This window comes from Phoca vitulina, unplaced genomic scaffold, assembly GCF_004348235.1.
Source record: "Phoca vitulina isolate PV1807 unplaced genomic scaffold, GSC_HSeal_1.0 scaffold21, whole genome shotgun sequence".
Lineage (NCBI taxonomy): Eukaryota > Metazoa > Chordata > Mammalia > Carnivora > Phocidae > Phoca > Phoca vitulina.
Window position 1 is genome coordinate 31,726,390 of NW_022589724.1, and position 19,112 is coordinate 31,745,501.

The following is a 19,112-nucleotide window of genomic DNA, read 5'->3' on the forward strand; positions in this document are numbered from 1 at the left end:
CTCCAGGGGGAGACTGGTCCTTCCGGCCCCTTCCAGCTCCGGGGCTGCCGGCACGCCCTGGCTTGTGGCCGCGGCCTGCAACCTCTGCTTTGTCTTCTGTCCCGTGGTGGTGCTCACGCCGTCTTCCAAGCGTCTGTGTCCAAACCTGCCCTCCTTATAAAGACATCAGTCACACTGGGTTGGCCACCCTGCAAAGACCCAATCTCAAAGAAGGTCACATTCTGAGGTCCCGGGGACAGAACTTTCCACCCAGCTCTGGGGCGGGACACCACTCAGCGCCCTGCCGGGATTTATTTTTGTGCGGGTATAATGCAGGCCCACGCTCGTTTTCATCCTGAAGGGCATCCAGCGTCCAGTCCTAAGAACGCTTTTACCCTGTTTCTCTGCAGGGCCCCCTCGTGGGAAGGTGTGTGTGTTTTCTTCCGCAGCTTTGCACCGATACCACAGAGACCTCATCACTAAAACTGCAGTAAGAACCCAAGTCTGCTGGAGCGACTTCCACCAAACTGAATGGTGGGAGTGTCTTGGCACGTGGGGACCACACGCCACGCATCCCGTTGGGATTCTGACTAGGATCCTGTGGATCCCAGGGAGAGACTGGACATTGCAGTACTGAGACTTCTAACCCGTTGACATGGTATGTGATTTATTCAGTTCATCTAAATATCTTCATACTAGCTGATAGTTTTCTGGGCAGAAGGTCTGCACAATTTTTTTGTTGGATTTATTTCTGGTTACTTGAGTTTTTTTTCTGAATTGCAAATAAAGCCTCTTTAAGTTCCTATCCTAATTATGATTGCTCACACTCAGAAACGGCGCCTTTTGTGTACAGATCCTGGGGCCACTCGCCTTCCTGAACTCGCCAACATGACAAACTTAACAGCAGGTGATCTGCGCATGACCTCAGTAACATTCCTTGTCAACCTCTCCCCTGTACTCCCTTCTGTCCCCTTACGGGAAGGGCCAGTGCCGTGTCCAACACAGTGGTGACAGCGTCCATGGTCCCACCAGGGAAGGTTTCCACGCTTCACGCTCAGGCAGGACTGTTGGGGGAATCTGGCAACCCCCCTTCAAACAGATCAGTTCCTTTCTGTGTCGACAGCAGTGTGAGTTTTTATCACGAATATTGCTGAGTCTCATCAGATCCCTTCCTGCCGCTAACGTGGTGCTCATACGAGCTTTCCCACCACTCTGCATGTGAAATACGTTGATTCTCAGTAACCAACCTTGAATTTCTGGATCAAACCCTACAAGGCCTTAATACATCACTCTTTCCACATATTGCTGGGTTTATCTTACGTCTTGAGTCTGACTTGTAAGGTTTCCTTCCTTGTGACGGTCCTTGCCCGGTTCTGATATCCGCGTGGCACCACTGTCGTGAGCACAGACCACAGGGCGCAGGGGTGAGCGTGGGGACGCAGCACAGTGACTGGCCTTGGTGGGGGTGCAGGCACCTGGCAGAGGTGGGGCGGGGGAGACCTCCCCGTGAACACCTCCAAGGAGCCCTGCAGCCAAGAAGTGGGCGGGTAGGTAGTCATCCCTGCCACGTCGACAGTGAGGACGCCGGGGCTCAGGACCTGAGGCCCCCCGGCCCGTAGGGGACACAGTAACCTGCGCTTGCACTGGCCCGCTCTGTTCCCGTGGGCTCTGGGGGGTCTCTGAGCAGACGAATCTGGCCCAGCTCAGATCACCCTGCAGCAGGGAGGCTCTGGAAACGGGCCAGAGTGGAGACGGGCACACCCCCGCTCAGCCCGCTGCCCGCGGCCCGTTCCCATTCTCCTTGGCCCCAGGCCTCGCCTTGCTCTGCCCAGATGGGCGGTTCCAGGACAGGCGCAGAGCAGCGAGGCATTTCCCAGAGCGGCCACGGCCCCCAGAGCCCCGGTGCGGCAGCATGGGGCATGCGCGCTCCAGCCTCCTCGGATCCCCTGCCAAGGCCCTGGACACCACGACCCAGCACTCAGCCGTTCGGGCGGCTGTCACGAGATGTCACGGCCACCCAGGGCAGCCGCGTCCGGAGCTCCATGACTCGATGATCGGCGGTCGGCGCCCAGCAGGGACTCACAGATCCTGGAAGCAGCCAGGCGCACGGCTGTGGCTCTGGGAAACCGCGTGACAGTCAGCACGGGTTGGGCAGGGGCTTTGTGGACAAACGGCCAAGTGGCCATTGTTGGAGGTAGTGTCAACAGAGGGTCATTGTGGGCAGGAGGGAACCCGTGACAGCCGGCCACGTGGCAGAAGCCCTCCCCTGCAGCGCACAAAAGGGCCGGTGCCACAGGCTCTGGACGCCCAGGTGCCGCCAGTCACCCCTCGGCCACTCCTGCGGCACCATGAACGCCCCGTGGCTGGTGCTGGTGCTAGCTCTGCTCGGGGGCCCCCACGCCCTGCACACGGGCCCCCGGGACCCCAACATCGATGAGAATATGGTAGCCGCCACGGGCGTCGGGAGCGGGAGAAGGTGGCGGCTGGGGGCAGCGGGTGGGGGACAGGCCCGGCGCCCACCAGCCCCAGCTGCTCCCTCCGCACCGGCATGCCCACCTCTGCTCAGCAGGTCAACGGCGACTGGTTCTCAACAGCCCAGGCTTCTGACGAACCAAAACTCCTGTGGAAGGACTCACACGTGATGTTCTTCGTCCGCAAAATCCACGTAACCCTCAAGACCATAGAGTTCCATCTCTACAGGAGGTAAGTCTGGGAAGAGGGTGCCAGACAGGGCCAAGGTCTAGGGGAGCCCCGTGCCCCATCCCCGGTCGGCCCCACGGCCATGTCCCAGACATTGGAGAGCGCGGGGGACATGGTAACAGAGGGCTGGGGCTCGCTGCCCTGGGACGGGACACACGTGTCCAACGTCTGCTGTGACCAAGCCCCACCCAGCTCCGCGGGCACTTCTTCTGGACGCAGAGTCCCAAGGAATCTTATCATCCTCTCCCAGAATACAGGGCATGTGTGTCCCGATTATAATGATGGCAAATAAAACAAAAAAGAAATTTCAGTACACGCTGAAATGTAAGTATAGAGGGTCAGCGTCGTCCAGCCTGTGAGCGGGGAGTCCCTGGGAGTCCCGGCGGTGTGTGGCCAGGAGCTCACCTGCCGGGCCGCCGCCCACACCCAGTCCTGCCCCTTCCTGGGGCCCGACTGCTCACGAGCACCAAGTTGTCTAAGGCCGTGGAGGGACAGGAGGGCTCCCAGGGCCCAGTTCTGGCCCCATGGGGAAGCCTGCACCACCTGCCTCCCACCCTGGGCCCCGGATTCGCAGATGCTGGCCACAACATGATCTTCCTAGAGGAGGTGGACCCCTCTCGCTTCCTCATCTTCTGCATCCACAACCACTGGCACGGAAAGGAGACGGTGGTGGTGAACCTCCTCAGTAAGTGCCTTCCTCCCCCAGCCAACAGGACACAGCGGGGAGCCCGGCGGCCACAGGGTTGCAGGGGGGACAGGAACGTAGTAAGGTGCTAGGCCAACAGGGGGACCTAACAGGCCAGCAGCTCAGGTAAGCCTCCTTTAGCATCACGGACAGTAAAGTCTGGAGAAAACCCATGCTGCGCCCCCTCCCACCTGAGCGGGGCCCCCACGGTCTTCCTGGCCAGCCGGCCCCCAGGCCGTAGAAGCGTCTGCTTCCCCAAGGCCACCAGGGCCACGGAGACCCACAAACAAGAAAAGCAGGTAAGAGATGGGGGTCTGTGTGTTAGCTGTGACACCTCACTGCTGTCCTCAGGGACCACGGCGTCCTGGGCATGACGTGGCTGCATCCAGACACACCGGCTGGGGAAATGTCCGTATTTAGGAACAGGCCGGCGACCTCACTCGGGCCCAGAGTTAAGGGCTGTTGTTTGGGCTCCACTGGCCAGTCTCCAGAGGCGGGCGAGGGTCAGCAGCAGAGTCGTTGGCAGGGGCTCGGCCCCCTCCACCTGCTGCCCCTTCCAGCTCCTGGGGCCCCCGGCGTCCCTGAGCTCTGCCTCCGTCCCCACGGGGCTTCTCCTCTGTTCTCAAGCCTCCCTTCCCTTTCCCGTAAAAGAACACCTGTCACTGGTTTTCCAGCCCATCCCGAACCCAGCATCACCTCGTCCTAAGACCCTTACCACACCTGCAAAGATCCTGCTTCCAAAGCAGGTCCCATTCCCAAGTTCTGGGGACCAGGACTTGCCCACACCTTTCAGGGGGACCCAATCCAGCCACGCAGGGAGCATGAAGACGATCTGATTTAGTGCACAGCCCCATGCTGGGCCCCCAGACCTACAGGGCCGGTGGAGTGAGGTCCAAATGTCCAGGAGAAACTGGCCACACCCAGGCCGGGAGTTCCGGCTTGGCACTCAGTGTGCGGTGGGGCGGGGGGGGGGGGGGGGGGGGGGGGGGGGCGGCGGCCGGGGGGGGGCGGCACGGACTGCCGGCCCCGGAGCAGAGCGACGTTTGGGGAGGGTGAGGAGCGGCTGACCAGCCAGGCGGGCAGTCACCACCGCCCCCTCCTGCTGCTTGCTTCTGCTTTGCGGGCGGTGGGTTCTTGGGGCTGGGGCCGCAGGGCAGGGGGCGGCGAACTTTCACCTGTGTCCCCACGGTACTTCCCAAACACGTCTGGGTCGCTCTGCTGGCCTTGAAACAAGCCAAGCACCAGACACCGGCCCCTTATCCTGACGTGCAGTAAACAAAGGCATCACTGGCGGGAACAGCAAGGACCGGGGCCCCGAGGATAGGCCGGACCCCACCCAAGGGCCGGGTGTCACTCTGTGGGGCCCCCTGCCTCCTCTCCGGCCTGGCATGGGGCCCTCTGGGCACACCCCTCCCACTCTGGTCACAGCAGCTCGTCCCCACAACCCTGCCTGCACCCTGAAAATCCAGGGCCGTCTCCAAGCTCGCAGAACCCCACTGCCCATTGTCCCAAATGACCTGCCAGAGGGACAGCCCCTATTGCTGTGTCTGCAGGCCGGACCCCTACCGCGAGCTGTGACGTCATGCAGACGTTTAGGAATTACTGCAAAAGCCACGGGATTAGCCCGGCCAACATCATCAACCTGACCCAAACGGGTAAGTGCCCGCCCCCACCCCAGACCCGGAGGCTGGAAGGGCACGGCTCAGCCTCCCGCTCAGCAACCCGCACTCCTCTTCACAGACCACCGCCTGCGTGCCTGACGGTAGGCAGGCCGCTGGGCCCAGGTGAGTGACCTCTGACCCTGCAGGGGCTGTGGCACAGGGGCCCCCCGAGGCCGGGGTGATGAGGGGCACACACACTGAGCCCCGGCTACGCCAGCCGTGGGGTGCAGCTGGGGGCTGACGGCGTGGACACAAGCTGCTGGTTCTGCTGGGCAGAACCAAGGTGGGGATGCCCACAGGGCCCCCCAAACGCTGACGGGGGCAGGGCCAGCCTGGGGCACTGGGGGGCCTGCCGAGAGGCTCAGGGCCAGTCTGGAGGAGGAGGGAAATGGCCGAGCGGACCAGGGTGAGGTCCTGCTCACAGACAGACCTCCCCAGCCCCCGACCCGGGGGCAGAGCCCAGGGCAGTACAGGATCCGCCCCACCCGTCCCCACCCCTGAACCCACCCTGCCGCCTCTCACTCACAGGAGCTGCCCCCTCGAAGGACCAAAAGTTCACAGTTGACCCAAGGAGCCCTTCAACTGTTCCCATCCCCCCAGGAAGCTCCCCGTTCCTGGAGACCTTTCCTGGTGTGTCCAATAAAGGATTGCCGCCCCGAGACCGAGTGTGCCCTGTGGGGGGGCTCTGACTGGTGACCACACGGGGCCAGGGCCGCAGGGGTCAGAGATGGGAACCCTCCCCTCCTGGTGAGCCAAGCTCACCACAGGCTCACGTCCACACGGTGGGGGGAAGCTGCTAGGGGTTCCCAGGGTGCCGTTCAGAAGGGACAACCGCACACAACACAGGGAGTCAGCGAGGCGAGACCCCAGGGCAACCTGGTCCCCTCAGTCCTGGGGCTTCCCACCTGGCAGGGACAGAAGTAAGTCTCGCAGGGGCAGAGCCAGCGAGCAGCGCCAATCCAGGTTGGTCCCGGCGTAGGAGCCCCTTCTGGCCACACATGTGTGTGTCTGCTAAACGATGGTGGCGGACACCCTGGGGGCAGGGACAGCCACTGGGCAGGCAGCAGGAGACGCTGCCCGCTGCATCTTCCTCCTCCCTGAGTTGTGCAGGCCTGGCAGGTGCGTGCCCGCCGCCCCCTCTGATGCACACCTAAGGCCCCCAGCTGCACGCAGGCTCCCTGCCCCATAGCGGACAGGCCTGTCCTCCCCCAGGGCCACCACCCCTGAGCCATCCATCAAGCCCACCCCCCGGCCGAGACCAGGGGGCTCCTGCCAGCGGCCAAGAGTCCCTCGAGGGAGTCTCTCGGGGCAGGCCATGCTGCCCAGCACCAAGGCCTGCGTCGGCCTTGCATGAAGGGGAGCTGTCTGTGCTGGCAGTCAGAAGAGGGGGCCTCCCACCCCCGTAGTTGGGATGAGGTTCCCAGCCCCTGGGACCCCCCCAGGCCACCCCCAGCACCCAGGGGTCCTCCCTGCCCGGCCCCCTCCATCAGAAGCCCACGCCCCCACCGGCACCCACCAAGGGCCTTTCCAGCTCATCTCTTCCAGCAAGACCCAACAGCGGAGCCACCTCCTCTGCCCCAGCCGTGTGGTGGCTGCCCGCCTCAGTGGCCCCAGGCCTCGGGTCCCCAGCAGGTCAACAACTCCATCCTCTCCTGCTTCCCCCCGTCCAGGGGCAACGAGTTCCTTCTCCTTGGCTCCCCAGATCCCCCGCTGTTCCCGCGTCCCACCTCTGCATCTTTTCTCTCACCAACGCTCATCCTGGGATAGCGCTGACCCCTGGCCCACCCTATGACGCCTGTCTGGGTCACAGTCTGGGGGCACCTGTCTCCTTACTCCTCCTCATGCCAGCCAAGCTGCCCTCACCCCAGAGCCCCCAGCCCCACCGCCTGCTATCCTCCAGGACAGGCCCAGCCCATCTTGCCCCCACAACTCGAATGCCCTGCCAGCACACGGGGAGGGGAGCAGGAAGGGTGGAGGGACCAGTCGGTCATCCTCTGAGCAAGGGGCATGGGACCTGGCTGTGAGCAGGCCTGGAGGCCCCCTTTCAGCCATGAGCACCCCATCATGCTCAGGTGATGGGCTGGGGGACAGCAGGGCCCACTGGGGGATGACGAAGTGTCCTGACTGCCAGTGAACAAGGGCGGGGTTGGAGCTGTGTCGAGGTTTCTGGCTCCCTTAGGTCTGTATGGGGGAGTGGGGGGGGACAGTGAGTCCCGGCCAGTCAAGCGAGGGTCCCCAGAGGATTTCCTCTCGCTCACTCATTGGTCACCTGGGATGGGAGATGGAGGACATGCTTGTCCTGCCAAGAGAAGATCAGAGCCTGGGGGGAAAGGAGGGGCCCCGGGACGTCACCTCCTCCCCAGCAGTGGAGCACCCAGTCCTCCAGCAGGACCCATGTGGCCAGGGGACTAGACGAGGTCACTGAGCAGAACTGAACACCTCGCCCCAGACCCCAGTGCATGGTGACCACACTGGCCGCGAGGCCCATGGAGCAAGAGGAGCAATGGAAAGGCAGGGGGACGGAGAGGAAAGTGGGCAGGAGGAGGGGCGGACTGAGGGTGGTGAGCGGTCAGCACTCAGCCCAACGGCCGGCTGTCACCAAGCCGTGGGCACAGCCCCTCCAAGATGTTCCAAACCAAGGGGAGTGTGGGCTGAGGGTGTGGCCTGAGGGTGTCCGGGGTCCTGCGGAGCCGTGTCCCTTCTGTGTGTCCTACTTCCAGGCAAACCTCGTGGTGGGGGCAGTGGGGAGGGAAGCTGGTCACCTTGAGAGCTGGGGGGGAAGTTGTGCTGAAGCCCCCCAGCCAGCCCCAAATGCCCAGAGCAAGCCCAAAGTCACCAGCCAACGGCTTTTCAAACCCACCCTCGAGTACACGCAGGTAGGAGTGCCACCACCGAGAGCTGAATTCGGGTCACAAAGGGCTGGAGAGCAGGACGATGGGTGGGAAGCAGGCTGTTCCCTGGACCCTGCAGCTCCTTACAGCTCCAACCAAGCCCCCAGCAGGCCCAGCGGCAGCCCCTCTCCCCTCCCGCTCACCTGGGGGCTCTGCCATCGAGCCCTGCCTGCCCCTCCCCTGCATGTCACTGTCCGCAGGAGGGAGGCCAGGCCCCAGCCAGCTCAGGAATGGGGCTCTGTGCCCACACTCCTATGGCCTGTGGAGCAGGGGCCGTGGGACCACGTGGCCCCGGCAGGGGTGAATGCTGGTTCCAGGGCACCCTCCTCCCACTGGGGGAGGCGGGAGGAGCAGACATTGTTGGTCGCCCACTGCTCTTACCCCCAAGCCCGCACCAGGCCTCCAAGGGCCCCCTCCGGGGGCTCAAGATGAGGCAGGCTTGCCGCCTGAGACAGGGCCTCGTCCCCCCCTTGCCAAGGGACAGCCTGGGGCTGGGCAGGGTCTCATCTCTGTTCTCCAAGGCCTCAGCTGGGGCTCCTGATCTCCCTCACTGGGTGCTGACCTGAGGTCAGCGTGGGGGTGGGGAGCACAGGTGGCCAGCCAGGGGCTCAGAGCCAGACTGTTCTAGGTCAGCTTGACCAGAGGCAGCTGCGGTTTCCACGGAGCCCTGCAGCGAACCCCAGCAGAGAAGACCTGCTCCCAAGTGGGGCTCAGCGATTCCACCCCAGGCCCCCCTCTGGGCTCAGGGAGCCAGAAACTCACAGGGGCAGGACCCAGGCGCTTGCCTCGGCCCTGACACGGCAGCCATGCAGCGGGGTCACCCACAGCGGGGTTCAGGGTGCTGGCCTGACGGCAGGGCCCCTGCAGCGTCCCACCCCTCCAAGGGGAGGCACAGGCCTACACTCGAGAACCACACACAATCACGCGTGTGCACACACCAGCACCGAGGCCCACAAACGCATGCACACGAGTAGCAGACGTCCTGAGCACTGGGGTCCAGGGGCGATAGCCGCCCCCGTGGGCACCTGGCCTCCCCCAGGTTCCCTCCCCGCAGCCGCTGCCTGGCTCCCATCCAGCCCCACCGAGGGCTCACGCTGCCAGCGCTTCGACCCCACACCAGCTGCTCCTCACCCGTTTGCAGTGCCTCACAGAATGAATGGACCTTTCCGGCTGCGGAGATGGAAATGCGTGCAAGTGCGGGGAGGCAACCTGGGCAGGGGGCTCAGGACTCACAGTCAGGAGAATCTACTCTGCTGGGGAGAAAAAACCCCCCGGCTCCTGGAGCACTTGCTGGCCTGGAGGGTCACGGGGGTGTCTGGAGCCCAGCGTCTCCAGAAGGGGATGAGGAGAAGCACAGTGAGGCCCCGGCCAGCTGGGGGCACAGACGGACACCCGCCTTTGCTGTGGCTGCAAGGTGGTGAGATGCAGGGCAGGGTCAGCCGCACTCGACCATGGGGGCTTGGGATGCTCCTCCCGGTAACCCAGGCCTTCCCCAGATCCCAGCGGTCAGCAGCAGCTGGGACTGGAGCTGTGCCTGCCAGGAGAAGGGTCCAGATGCTGACACCAAGCGGCCTCTGCCACAGCCCTAGAGGGGAGTGCAGAGGTCCCCACCTCGAAGGCGGAGGCCAGCCCTTCCCTCGGGGCCCTGGCTGCGGCTGAGAGCACCATGGCCTCCCCCGACAGACACCTGGGCCGTGAGAGCCGCACAGCCCAGACCAGCCTCGTGAGAGACGGTGAGGGGTGAGAGGCGTGAGAGGTGGGGTCCGACGCCTGCTTCTCCGGGGAGCAGGCTGGGAACACAGAACTCCCAGCCCCCGGAGCCCGCCCCAGGCTGCAGGGCTATTTAGGGAGTCCGCGAGGCCAAGAACGTCGCAGAAACAAAAGCCCAGGCAGGCGCCCGCGCTCGGAGAGGAAGCGGTGCCATCTGCCCAGTGAATGGCGCTGATTACACAGACGCTCCGGAAGTCCCGCTTTCTGCAGGAGTGCCGCCCTGCCTTTAATCCTCGGCCTGCACCCGCTGCGGCCCCCCAGCCTCGCCACAGCAGAGCACGGGGGCCGCCCGGCGCCCCACACGGACACGTGAGACACGGGCCCTCCCCGCTGCCTAGCAGGGGAAGAAGTCGGGGAAGATACTGTCCGCCTCCTCCCGCAGGGCCAGGCTGGGGCAGCCCACATCCGAGCCCCATGGCTCCAGGGGGCCGTCCGGGAGCTCCTGGGAGCCAGGCTCGGGGTCTGTCAGGAAGCCTGGCTCTGCCCTGTCCAGCAGGCTGCTCCTGGCTGTGCTCCGAGAAGGGGCACCTCTGCCCTCCAGAGACCCTGGAAGCAGATGGGACACATCAGCCTGGGGGCCTAGGCCGGGCACAGTAGGCTCAAGGTGCAGAACAGGCCCACCTCCGTCCTGCCCGGCCTGGAAGCCCTTGGCTCGCGAGGGCCATGACAGGTGGGCGAGCCCACTCCTGCTGGCCCTGCTCGAGACCCAGGAGGACCCATCAGAGCACGACACAATGCCGTTTCACAAAACACTAATCTCACAGACGTTCTGCTCATCTCCCATCCAGGTGCCCTTGCAGGGAAGTTTAGAGAAAAGCACAGACCCCGAGTAGCAGAAAAGACACGACCAGCTCCACACGCCACACTCACAGACGCTCCCCGCGCACACACGTCCCCTTGGTTCCCCACCCCAACGACCCTGAAGACCACCAGCGGGGAGAAAATAGGGGCTCAGAAACAGATAGCAGGACCTTGGCGTGAGCCTGCTCACATCTCCCCGTTAATCCCAGCCAGCTGCCCAGCCCCTTATCCAGATTGGCTGAGGCCCCAAGGCCTGGCCCTCATCACGGCCAGTGGTGGCCCAGGCCGCACAGCCCCACTCACCCAGCCACCAGTCGGGACCGGCGTTCAGCAAGTAGGACGTCCCGTCTTCCATGTCACATCCCGACACGGACCTGAATGGGACCAGAAGACTTCACCGTGAGTGATCCCAGGTGAACCCACTCCTCGAACCTCAAAGGTGGCTTCAGGTTCAGGATGAACGGGGTGCCCCTCCCTCCCCGCCAGACCCTGAGCCTGCCCACTGAGGACGGACTGGCCCGTCCCCCTGCCTCTGCTGGTTCCCCCCCACCCCCTGCCTTTGCCACGCTCCCTTCCCGCGCCCCCAGCTGGTGCGTGCTCACGAAACACAAACTCGTTTACTATCAGCCAAAACACAGACCAGCTAGCAACATGACAACGTTTTCGGAAACGCGTCAGAAAGCCACATGGTGGTGTCTGGCTCAAACGGGCCTGGGCTGGCAGCTGGGGCCCAGGCACAGTGAGGGAGGGGGACAGACTTCCCAGGGGTGGGGGTGGGCAAAGCGTGAGCAGAACTGGAAGGAGGTGTGTGGGACTGCTGTAAACGCCGCAGGGCACCCACCTGGCACCCAGTGTCACGACACAGTCAGCCCCCTCCGCTGGGGGCCCAGCCTGGCCCAGGCAGCTCTGAGCCTCTTCGCTCACCAGGGGGGAGGGTGGCTGCCACAAGCGGGGAGGCCAGGGTGGGGGCAGCCTCAGCGCCTTGGAGGGACTTGGGCCTGGGGGCTGGGACAGCAGGCTGCAGGACTCTACGGCAGAAATGAGGTGCGGGTCGGCCTTCCCCACACGGGCAGCAGCCCTCGGCCCCTGCCTGCTGTCCCCGGCACAGGGACAAAAAAGCTCAGAAGCAGGAGGCAGACAGATGACCCGGAGATGGACACCCAGGGCTGCAGTGCTGGGCACCTGGGGCCACGGAAGCTTCTCAGAGAAAACACCTGCTTGGCCTCAGATCAGCCCTTGGGGCTCAGATCTGGAACCCCACCCCATCTGCCCACAGTCCCTACCCCAGCCTCCTCCCTCAGATCTAGCTCCCTCCACCCACCATGCAGAGGGTGCATGTGACCTCTGCACCCTCACGCCCTGCCCGTGGCTCCCAAAGTTCTCTGGAGGCCCCAGCTCCACCGCCAGCCCTGGTGACAGCAAGCCCCCTCCCCTGCTCCGTGGGCACGTTCGGGCAATCAGAAGGCATCCTTGGCTCCCGGGGCAGTCACGTGCATGGGGCCTAAAAGCCCTCACAGCCATTTGTGCCCAAGGAGTGACAGATAGCTGGGGTGCGGGGTCCAGCACGAGGCAGAGGCAGTCATCAGCAATGCCCTGTGGGCTTGGCTGGCACAGGACAAAGGCCCTGCCCGTGCAGAGCCCATGACTCACTCGATTACAGAAGGATCAGGAGAGCACCAAGAAGCCCAGGCTGTGTGGGGGCTGCTCAAGAGAGCCGGGCACAACAGTGGCCAGCAGCAGGCACGAGGACGGGACCCGGGGACCCCTAGAGGCCCAAGGTGAGGAGGACTGGGGGCCTGTCCTTGGGGAGCAGAAGCTCGGACCCTGCTCCCTGGCAGAGAACAGAACAACAAGGACAGGCCAAGAACGGCCCCCCGCCTGCAGCTGTACCCCTGCCCCTGGTGGCGCCCGTTAACCTGTTTACCACAGCTGAGGGCAGCACGGGGTCCCCGAGGTTCACCTTGATACGTAGGCGCGTCACGATGAGAGAACCACAATAGGTGTCCAACCCTTATTGATAAACAGACCCCCACCCCCATGCCATCCTGCCGCGCGCCCCTGTCCCCTCTCTGGCGAGAACACCGACCCCATCCGCGCTGGGACCCGCCCTTGCTTACCAGGGAGGGCTGGCGGCCCCTCCGGCCCCTCGGCCACCCCTGACGGGGCCTCGCCCTCGCCTGCGCCCGCGGTCACACAGCCGGGAGGAGCCCGTGGCCTAGTGACACAAAGACAGAGGGGGAGCCTGAACGGTCTGCGTCTGCTGCCCCCGCGGGCTCCCCAGCCACCCAGGGGACACTAACACGGTCAGGCCACAGGCTCCCATGCCGCAGTCTGGGGGCCCTGCCGCGCTCGGACGCGATACGGCCTGCTGCGTAACATCCCTCTGCCACTCGCGCCATGTCTCCTTGGAAGGACCAAGAACCTGAAATGGAAACAAACAACCTAAACGACAACGGTCAAGCAACGCACACGGGAAACCAGGCTGTCGGCTGTCACGGGCTGCCCTGCGGGGGTCCAAGAGGCTCAGCCTGAGCGCAGACCCCAGCCCGGAAAAGCAGAACAGGGGACGGAGGGGATGTGAGGGACTGAAGTGGGGACCGAGATGGCTCCCAGGAGCTCCCGCGGACAGCTGGAACCGGCAGAGGCAGAGAACGCCAGCCGAAATCACAGCCAGCCTGGCTGCCCCGCAGGGAGCAAGGGAAGTCAGAGCTGCCCTCCCCCCGGGTGGGGGGGGGGGGAGATGCCCCCCAGCGGCCCCTCCACACAGCGCGACCTGGCGGCCTGAACACCACTCACAGCGTGCGGCTCCTGGCCAGGCACCAGGGTGCCAGCAAGCCGCAAGAACTGCACCGCCATCTCCAGGACCGACGCCATGTCCTCCCGCCGGCCATCAAACCGGGGCAGCAGGGCCCGAAGGCGCTCGCAGCTCACGGAGATCCGCTTCCTGCTTCCAGACAAGCAACAGTGTCCGTCAGCCCACCTGGCCTTGGCCAGGGGAAGGACCTCAGCTGCCTGAACGCCCCTCGGAGCCGCCCAGGCCCTCCACTGGTCAGCTCTCCCAACAATGTGAGCCCTTCAGGGTCGTCGGCCACAAGCTACCCAGACGCTTGCGCCAGCCATGGCCAGCCGGGCCCTGGACGCCCCCCCCCCCCCCCCCACCCCCCCCCGCAGAGACCCCCAGAGGCACACCCCTGAGCAGCCCAAGACAGCGGTCAGAGAGGGGGCTGCAGAGGTGGGCCCTGGGAAGGCCCTCCCTTGGGTTTTCTTGCTCAGCCTGCCGCGTGCTAACTGCCCCCTGACTGCATGGCCCCTACATCCCTGTTCCAGCTGCCCACACCCGCGTCACAGCCACGAATCTGACGTCCTCGGCCGCCCCCGCCACAACGCCGCTGAAAGCCCGGGACCATCCTCCACCCACCTGCGCTCCCTCTCGCTGAGCACGTTCCGCGGGAGGCCGAGGCCCGAGCCGGAGCCGGAGCCGGAGCCGGAGCCAGAGCCGGGAGGCTCCGGGGGCGCCCTGAGCGGGTGCGCGCCCTGGCCGTGGTTCTCACTGCAGCCCTGGCCGCTGGATGGGGAAGAGCCGCTGCCCAGGACACGCAAGAGCGCGGAGCTCCGTGAACCCCGGAGAACGCCGCAGGACCCAGGGGCCCTCATGGACGTCTTTGGGGGGCCGCCGGGGCAGGGGTGGGGGTGATGCTGGACAGGGTCCCCCTCGGCCCTCCCTCCCCCCACAGGGCCTGCGGCCGGTGCCCTGCCCCAGGGGGTCCTGCCGGGTGGGGACCTGCAGCTCAGTTCCCCACCGCCGGCACCCCTGAGCAGAGGCCTTCCACCTGAGCCCCTCCAGCGCCCCCCAGGTCCTCACCTGCACCCCCCAACAGCAGCCTCAGGACCCCGGGACGCCATGAGCGCAGCCGCAGGGAGGCGACTACACGCCGGGACCCCCAGGCGCCTGCCCCACGCATGCGTCTGGCCGGCTCCGCCCACTCACGTGCGCCCCTGCCCCACGTGCCCCCTGCCCCGCCCAGGCACGTGCTCTGCCCCGGGGCCTCAAAGTTTCTCCCAGCGGAAGTCGCTGTGAAGTGGCGGCCTGGGTCGGCAGGCCCTGAGGCCGGAGTCTGGCCTGGCCTGGGTGCCCCTCCCGGCTCTTCCCGGGGGTCGGGGGTCGGCCCGCTCCCACTCGGGGGGGCCTCCCTGGGTGCTGCCCCGACCTGCGCTCTGTCAACTGGGAGGCAGGGGCCCTGCCCGCAGGGAGCCTGGCTAGGGAGGGGGCCCCAGGTGAAGGACTACCCCGGGAAGGAGGGGACGGGGGTAGAGTGGTGATTTTCTGGGCAGGGCCGGGCAGGAACCCGCAGGAGTCCAGGCGCTCCCCGCGCTGTCACGTGGGCCAGGCGTCAGGACGCCAGACGGGGCAGGTAGGACTCCCTCCCTCTATGGAGCAGTCTGTGTTACCTGCGGCGGGGGCAGCCACAGGTGTGGGGGGAGGAGGAGGAGACGGGAGTTTCTGGAACACTGCGCAGCCAGGAACCCAGCTCGGGGCTCCCAGAGGAGAGCGGGAAGGCTGGTCTGAGAACTGCTGGCGGAGATCGGTGGGACTCTGGGGTCGGCTGGGGACGGCTGGAGGATGCCCACGTGCCCCTGGAGGCCGGCAAGTCCGCAGTCCACGTGCGCCTGTCCCCGGAAACACGTCCTCTTCCCAGGCGCCCCACCTCAGTGAAGTGCCCCCTCCCCCAGGAGCCAGGGGCATGCTGACAGCTCCCGGCCGCAGTTCCCTCCCTGTGCCTCCCCAGCACCCCAGCGCCCGAGGGCTGGCCTGCCTGTGCCTGGCCCTGTGCCTCCCCAGCACCCCAGCGCCCGAGGGCAGTGCCTCCCCACCCCTGCCTCTGGCCACGCATGGGCCCTCTGCCTGCCCTGCGCCCCTGGATTCTCGCCACCCTCTCAGCTCACTCCCCAGGGGAGCGCTGCTCAGAGCCCCAGGGCCCCGCAGGTCTCTGGGGCGCTCAGTACCAGTGCTCTAGCGGTCTGTCTGCTCCTCTTGCTGGACCTCCAGGGACAGGGGTGGCGGGGCGTCCCTGGGAGGACTGAGCCCCTCCCACCAGGGGCGAGGCGCCCTCTGGCGCCCTTGGGGTTTCCAGCGTTAAAGCGCTGTCTCCTGTTTCTCGCGGTTACGAGGGTTCCGAGCGCCGCGGTGGGGGCGGGTCCCGGGTGGGGATGCGCCGACCCCGACTGTCCCCCTCCCGGTCCCCCGCCCGGTCCTACGCCGCCGCCATTCCCGGCGCGGCCGGCAGGGGGCGCGCCCGGCCTGGCGCCCGAACCCCGACCCTGAAGCAGGCTTTCTTCTGCTCGGAGAGAGAAAGTGCTGTGTTTCGGAGCAAAGCGAAGAAGCTTTTCCTTTGGCTCCGGATCCGAGCCGCTGCCGCCGCGCATGCCGCTCCCCGACGGGGCGCGCAGCCCGGGGGGCTCGTCCAGGGTGTCGTGGCCGGGGGCGCGCGGCGCGGGCCACACCAACCGGACCTTCGTGTTCGACGACGGCCGATGCGCCCCCAGGTACGGCCGATGCGCCTCTCCGCTGGCGGAGGGACCCCAGTCCCCGCCTGCGCCCCCTCCCAGGACCCTTGCACCCCAGAAACCCCCGGGTCTCCGAGAGCCCCACATCCCAGGTCCACCTCCACGCCCGCACCCGCGAGCGCCCTTCCCCGCCTCCGGTGGGGACAGGAGAGCCCCACAGGACCCGGCCGCGCGGAACGACCGGCAGGTGCGGAGGGCTGGCGTCTGTCTGCCTGCGATCTTAGCGTGCAAGTGGCCCTAGCGCGGCCATTTTTAGGTCTAAGGCTCCAGCATCTCCCAGGCGCAGGGCCTCCCAGCCCCCCCCCCCCACCGAACCTGGAGGAGGGGTATATCAGGGTGCACGTCGGCAGGGGTGGCTGCGGGGCACCCAAGTGGGGCATGGCAGCAGGGGTACTCCGCAGGGAAGCGGTGTTCAAGGGCCGTCCTTCCCAGGAAGGACCCGGACCGGGGTGTGGGAGGCAGGTGCGCTGTTACACAAAGGGCAGGAGTCCTGGCTTTTAATCGTTTGGTATTTTGGCTTGTCATTTCTCTTTCGGGTCCCTATTTGCCCCGCGGTCTGAAAAGAGGACCAACTGATATATTGATATATAGCTTCTAGGTGGCTTGGGAGCCTGGCACGGACGGTCGGCCACCTTTCCCCATAGTGTCCCAGGATGCCATGTGTTCTGTGCAGCCAGGACTGCACCGGGGAAGACAGAGTCCCAACGGACCGGCTGGGTTTTTGTTCCAACCCAGGGAAGGTCATGCTGGGTGGAAGGTCAGGCTGGATGGGGAAAGGGAGACTGGGTGAGGGCCCCCAAGAGAAGGTCAGGCTAGGTGGAGAGCCCACATGAAAAGTCAGCCTGGGTAAGGACCACCCCCACCCCCCACTCCCACCCAACAAAGGTGAGGCTGGACTGGAGTGAGAGCGGCTACGAACATGTCTGCTGGGTTAGGGAGGCAGGCTTCAGCTGGGAGAAGCAAGACCTTTCTCGGGTGGAATGAGGGCCTGGGTTGGGGAGCTTCTGCGGGGCAGGTTCCTGCACCCGGCTTCACAGCAGGGGCGGCTCCAGAGTCCAGGGGCCTGGCTTTGCTCCCCATCTGGACCGTGGATGCGGCTCTGTCTTGAGAGGTGCTGCATGATATCAGTAACAGTGCTGGGGTTCTGGGCAGAGGTGGGGTGGTGGGTACCCCTGTCTTCTGCTGGCAGGGGCCGGCCCCAGGCTGTGAGGTCAAGCACCAGGGGTCCTGGGGAGCACTCCTAGCTCTCTGGGCTGCAGGAATCTTTACCTTGGCGCCTGGACCCCTGCCTGGACCCCAGGTCTATCCCTGGGAGGTGGGGTCCCAGGCCCCAGCCACCCCGTCCGATCAGTGGACACTGCCCTTTTTATCCTGTTGCTTCCCCAGGTACAGATGTCACTACCCTGCAGGTGACAGTTGTGATGGAAGGGACAGAGGCCTGGGGAGGCCTGTCCTGCCCCAGAGCTGGCCAGTGGTAGCCTTCTGGTCCGAGCTCTCTGGCGTTTCCCGGAACTGCCAGTTCCCCTCAGCCCTGCCGCTCCCCACCGGGGGCTGGCGTGGCACCCTGTGGGCCGTGATGGCAGAGGGTGCAAAGATCTGGGGCTGGCGTCCTGCCGGGGACGTGCCTGGCAGGAAGTCTTGGCCAGCCCTCCAGGCCCATATTAGGGAGCGGTGCCTGCAGGGCAGCAGGAAGTGGCCCAGGCCCCGTGGGAAAGGTTCTCAGGGCCAAGGTACAGCCCAGCTCTGGCCGGCGCGAGGGTGGCCTCCTGGTCTAGGGGATTGGAGGGGACTCGGGTCTGCCTTCTGCCAGCAGAGTCTGCAGCAGCAGCTCAGAAAGACAGAGGTGAGTGAGAAGGAGACAGAGGTGGGGGTAGCCACTGGGAGCTGTGCTTCTGTCAGAGGGCAGGTCGGGCGTGACCTGTGTCCTCACGTCCCGCTGCGCCACGGCCTCTGCGTGTGCTGGTCTGTCCGCCGGCCAGCTTGTCCGCACACCTGGGTCTGAGTGACCTGTGGGGTGGCCGAGTCGGGCTCTGTGACTGTGCCTTCCCCTCCCCACGGAGGGTTAGTGACTAAGTGTGAATTCTTTCACGAGGTTTCTCCCTGGGCTCCTGGAGGACACAGGGGTTTGCAGGCCAGTCCGGAGCGCTGCCTGCCTTCAGGGAGGCAGTGCTTGTCTTCTCTCCAGACAGGCCCCCGGGATTTCTGCCCTGGGAACCTGCCTGGTGTGTCCGGAGCCTTGTGGGTGAAGCGGGCTAGTGGGCGGGGGTGTGCGTGCCTGAGTGTGTGTGTGCGTGTGTGCACACGTGCGTTCCGGTGGGAGAGCGGGACAGGACAGGGCGGGGCACCTGGAGTGTGGACGAGGGCCCTGCCTGCTGCTGGAGCCGCGGCGGATGATGGGGGTGCACGGGAGTCTCTGCGGGGAGCTCCGAAGTGGGTGTTGGCTCAGGAGCAGCACCTGATTAGCCAGGCATTTTTAAAGCTGTCTCGGGAACTCTTTCGGGCCTTGTGTGGGGGGGTGTTCTCCACACATTCACCCGAAATCTTTTTCCGCCTGTGGAGCCAGGGGCCTTGCCCAGGAGGTGAGGCTCGTACTAGATGCTGGTGAGTTCAAAACGTTTGCAGGGGATGGAGGCGGGGCTGGGCCAGCTCCCTGGACTGGGGTCCCCGAGAGGCCTTCCGGAGAAGTCGCTGTGTCGTCTGGACCTTCCTCCGTGCTGTCGCTCTGGGCTGTTCTGTGTGGGGCAGTGAGGTCTGGAGGCCTTTGGACAGGCCAGCCACCCTAGGCGCCAGTCTTGCTGGCCCGCGATATTGCCGGACGCGCTGACAGTGACTGGACCGGGGCTCCTTGCCAGGGGCCTCAGCTGGTGCTGGTCTCCTGAAAGGAAGGGCAGCCACCGTGTCCTCGCTAGTGCAGGGGATCCAGAGCCTAGGGACCCAGCTCCGGGCTGCTGGGCGGCCACAGGAAGGGGCCGTGGCCGGGACCCGAGCAGCGTGTGAGGTGGTGGTGTCCGCTGCCCCCGCCCCCCGCCCGTGGCTGAGGCACAAGGGCTAGCGTCCTGG

At 65.5% G+C, this 19,112-nt stretch overlaps 3 protein-coding genes across 6 annotated transcripts in view; 2 read left to right on the forward strand and 1 right to left on the reverse strand.

Annotated features, from left to right (window-relative positions):
* Positions 1–14,141, reverse strand: part of LOC116641370 — a 50,707-nt gene extending 36,566 nt beyond the window's left edge. The window contains exons 1-6 of the mRNA XM_032419028.1: positions 13,906–14,141; positions 13,284–13,431; positions 12,788–12,909; positions 12,605–12,702; positions 11,329–11,515; positions 10,791–10,844 (exon numbers count right to left, since the gene is read on the reverse strand). Coding sequence (XP_032274919.1) covers positions 10,791–10,844; positions 11,329–11,515; positions 12,605–12,702; positions 12,788–12,909; positions 13,284–13,431; positions 13,906–14,141 — 845 coding nt within the window. The remainder of the gene's footprint in view (positions 1–10,790; positions 10,845–11,328; positions 11,516–12,604; positions 12,703–12,787; positions 12,910–13,283; positions 13,432–13,905) is intronic.
* LOC116641400 (uterocalin-like) lies at positions 2,261–5,636 on the forward strand. Its single transcript, XM_032419086.1, has 7 exons — positions 2,261–2,423; positions 2,546–2,682; positions 2,930–3,003; positions 3,254–3,364; positions 4,918–5,019; positions 5,105–5,148; positions 5,554–5,636. Exons 1-6 carry the CDS (start codon positions 2,328–2,330, stop codon positions 5,122–5,124), a joined length of 540 nt encoding a protein of 179 aa, XP_032274977.1. The 5' UTR covers positions 2,261–2,327; the 3' UTR covers positions 5,125–5,148; positions 5,554–5,636.
* A 1,711-nt stretch (positions 14,142–15,852) lies between the features above and the next one.
* Positions 15,853–19,112, forward strand: part of KCNT1 (potassium sodium-activated channel subfamily T member 1) — a 65,333-nt gene continuing 62,073 nt past the window's right edge. For 3 of the 4 annotated variants that reach the window (XM_032418570.1, XM_032418571.1, XM_032418573.1), the window contains exon 1: positions 15,853–16,031. In XM_032418570.1, coding sequence (XP_032274461.1) covers positions 15,910–16,031 — 122 coding nt within the window. In that variant the 5' untranslated portion in view covers positions 15,853–15,909. The remainder of the gene's footprint in view (positions 16,032–19,112) is intronic. The other variant, XM_032418572.1, reaches the window with a different exon arrangement.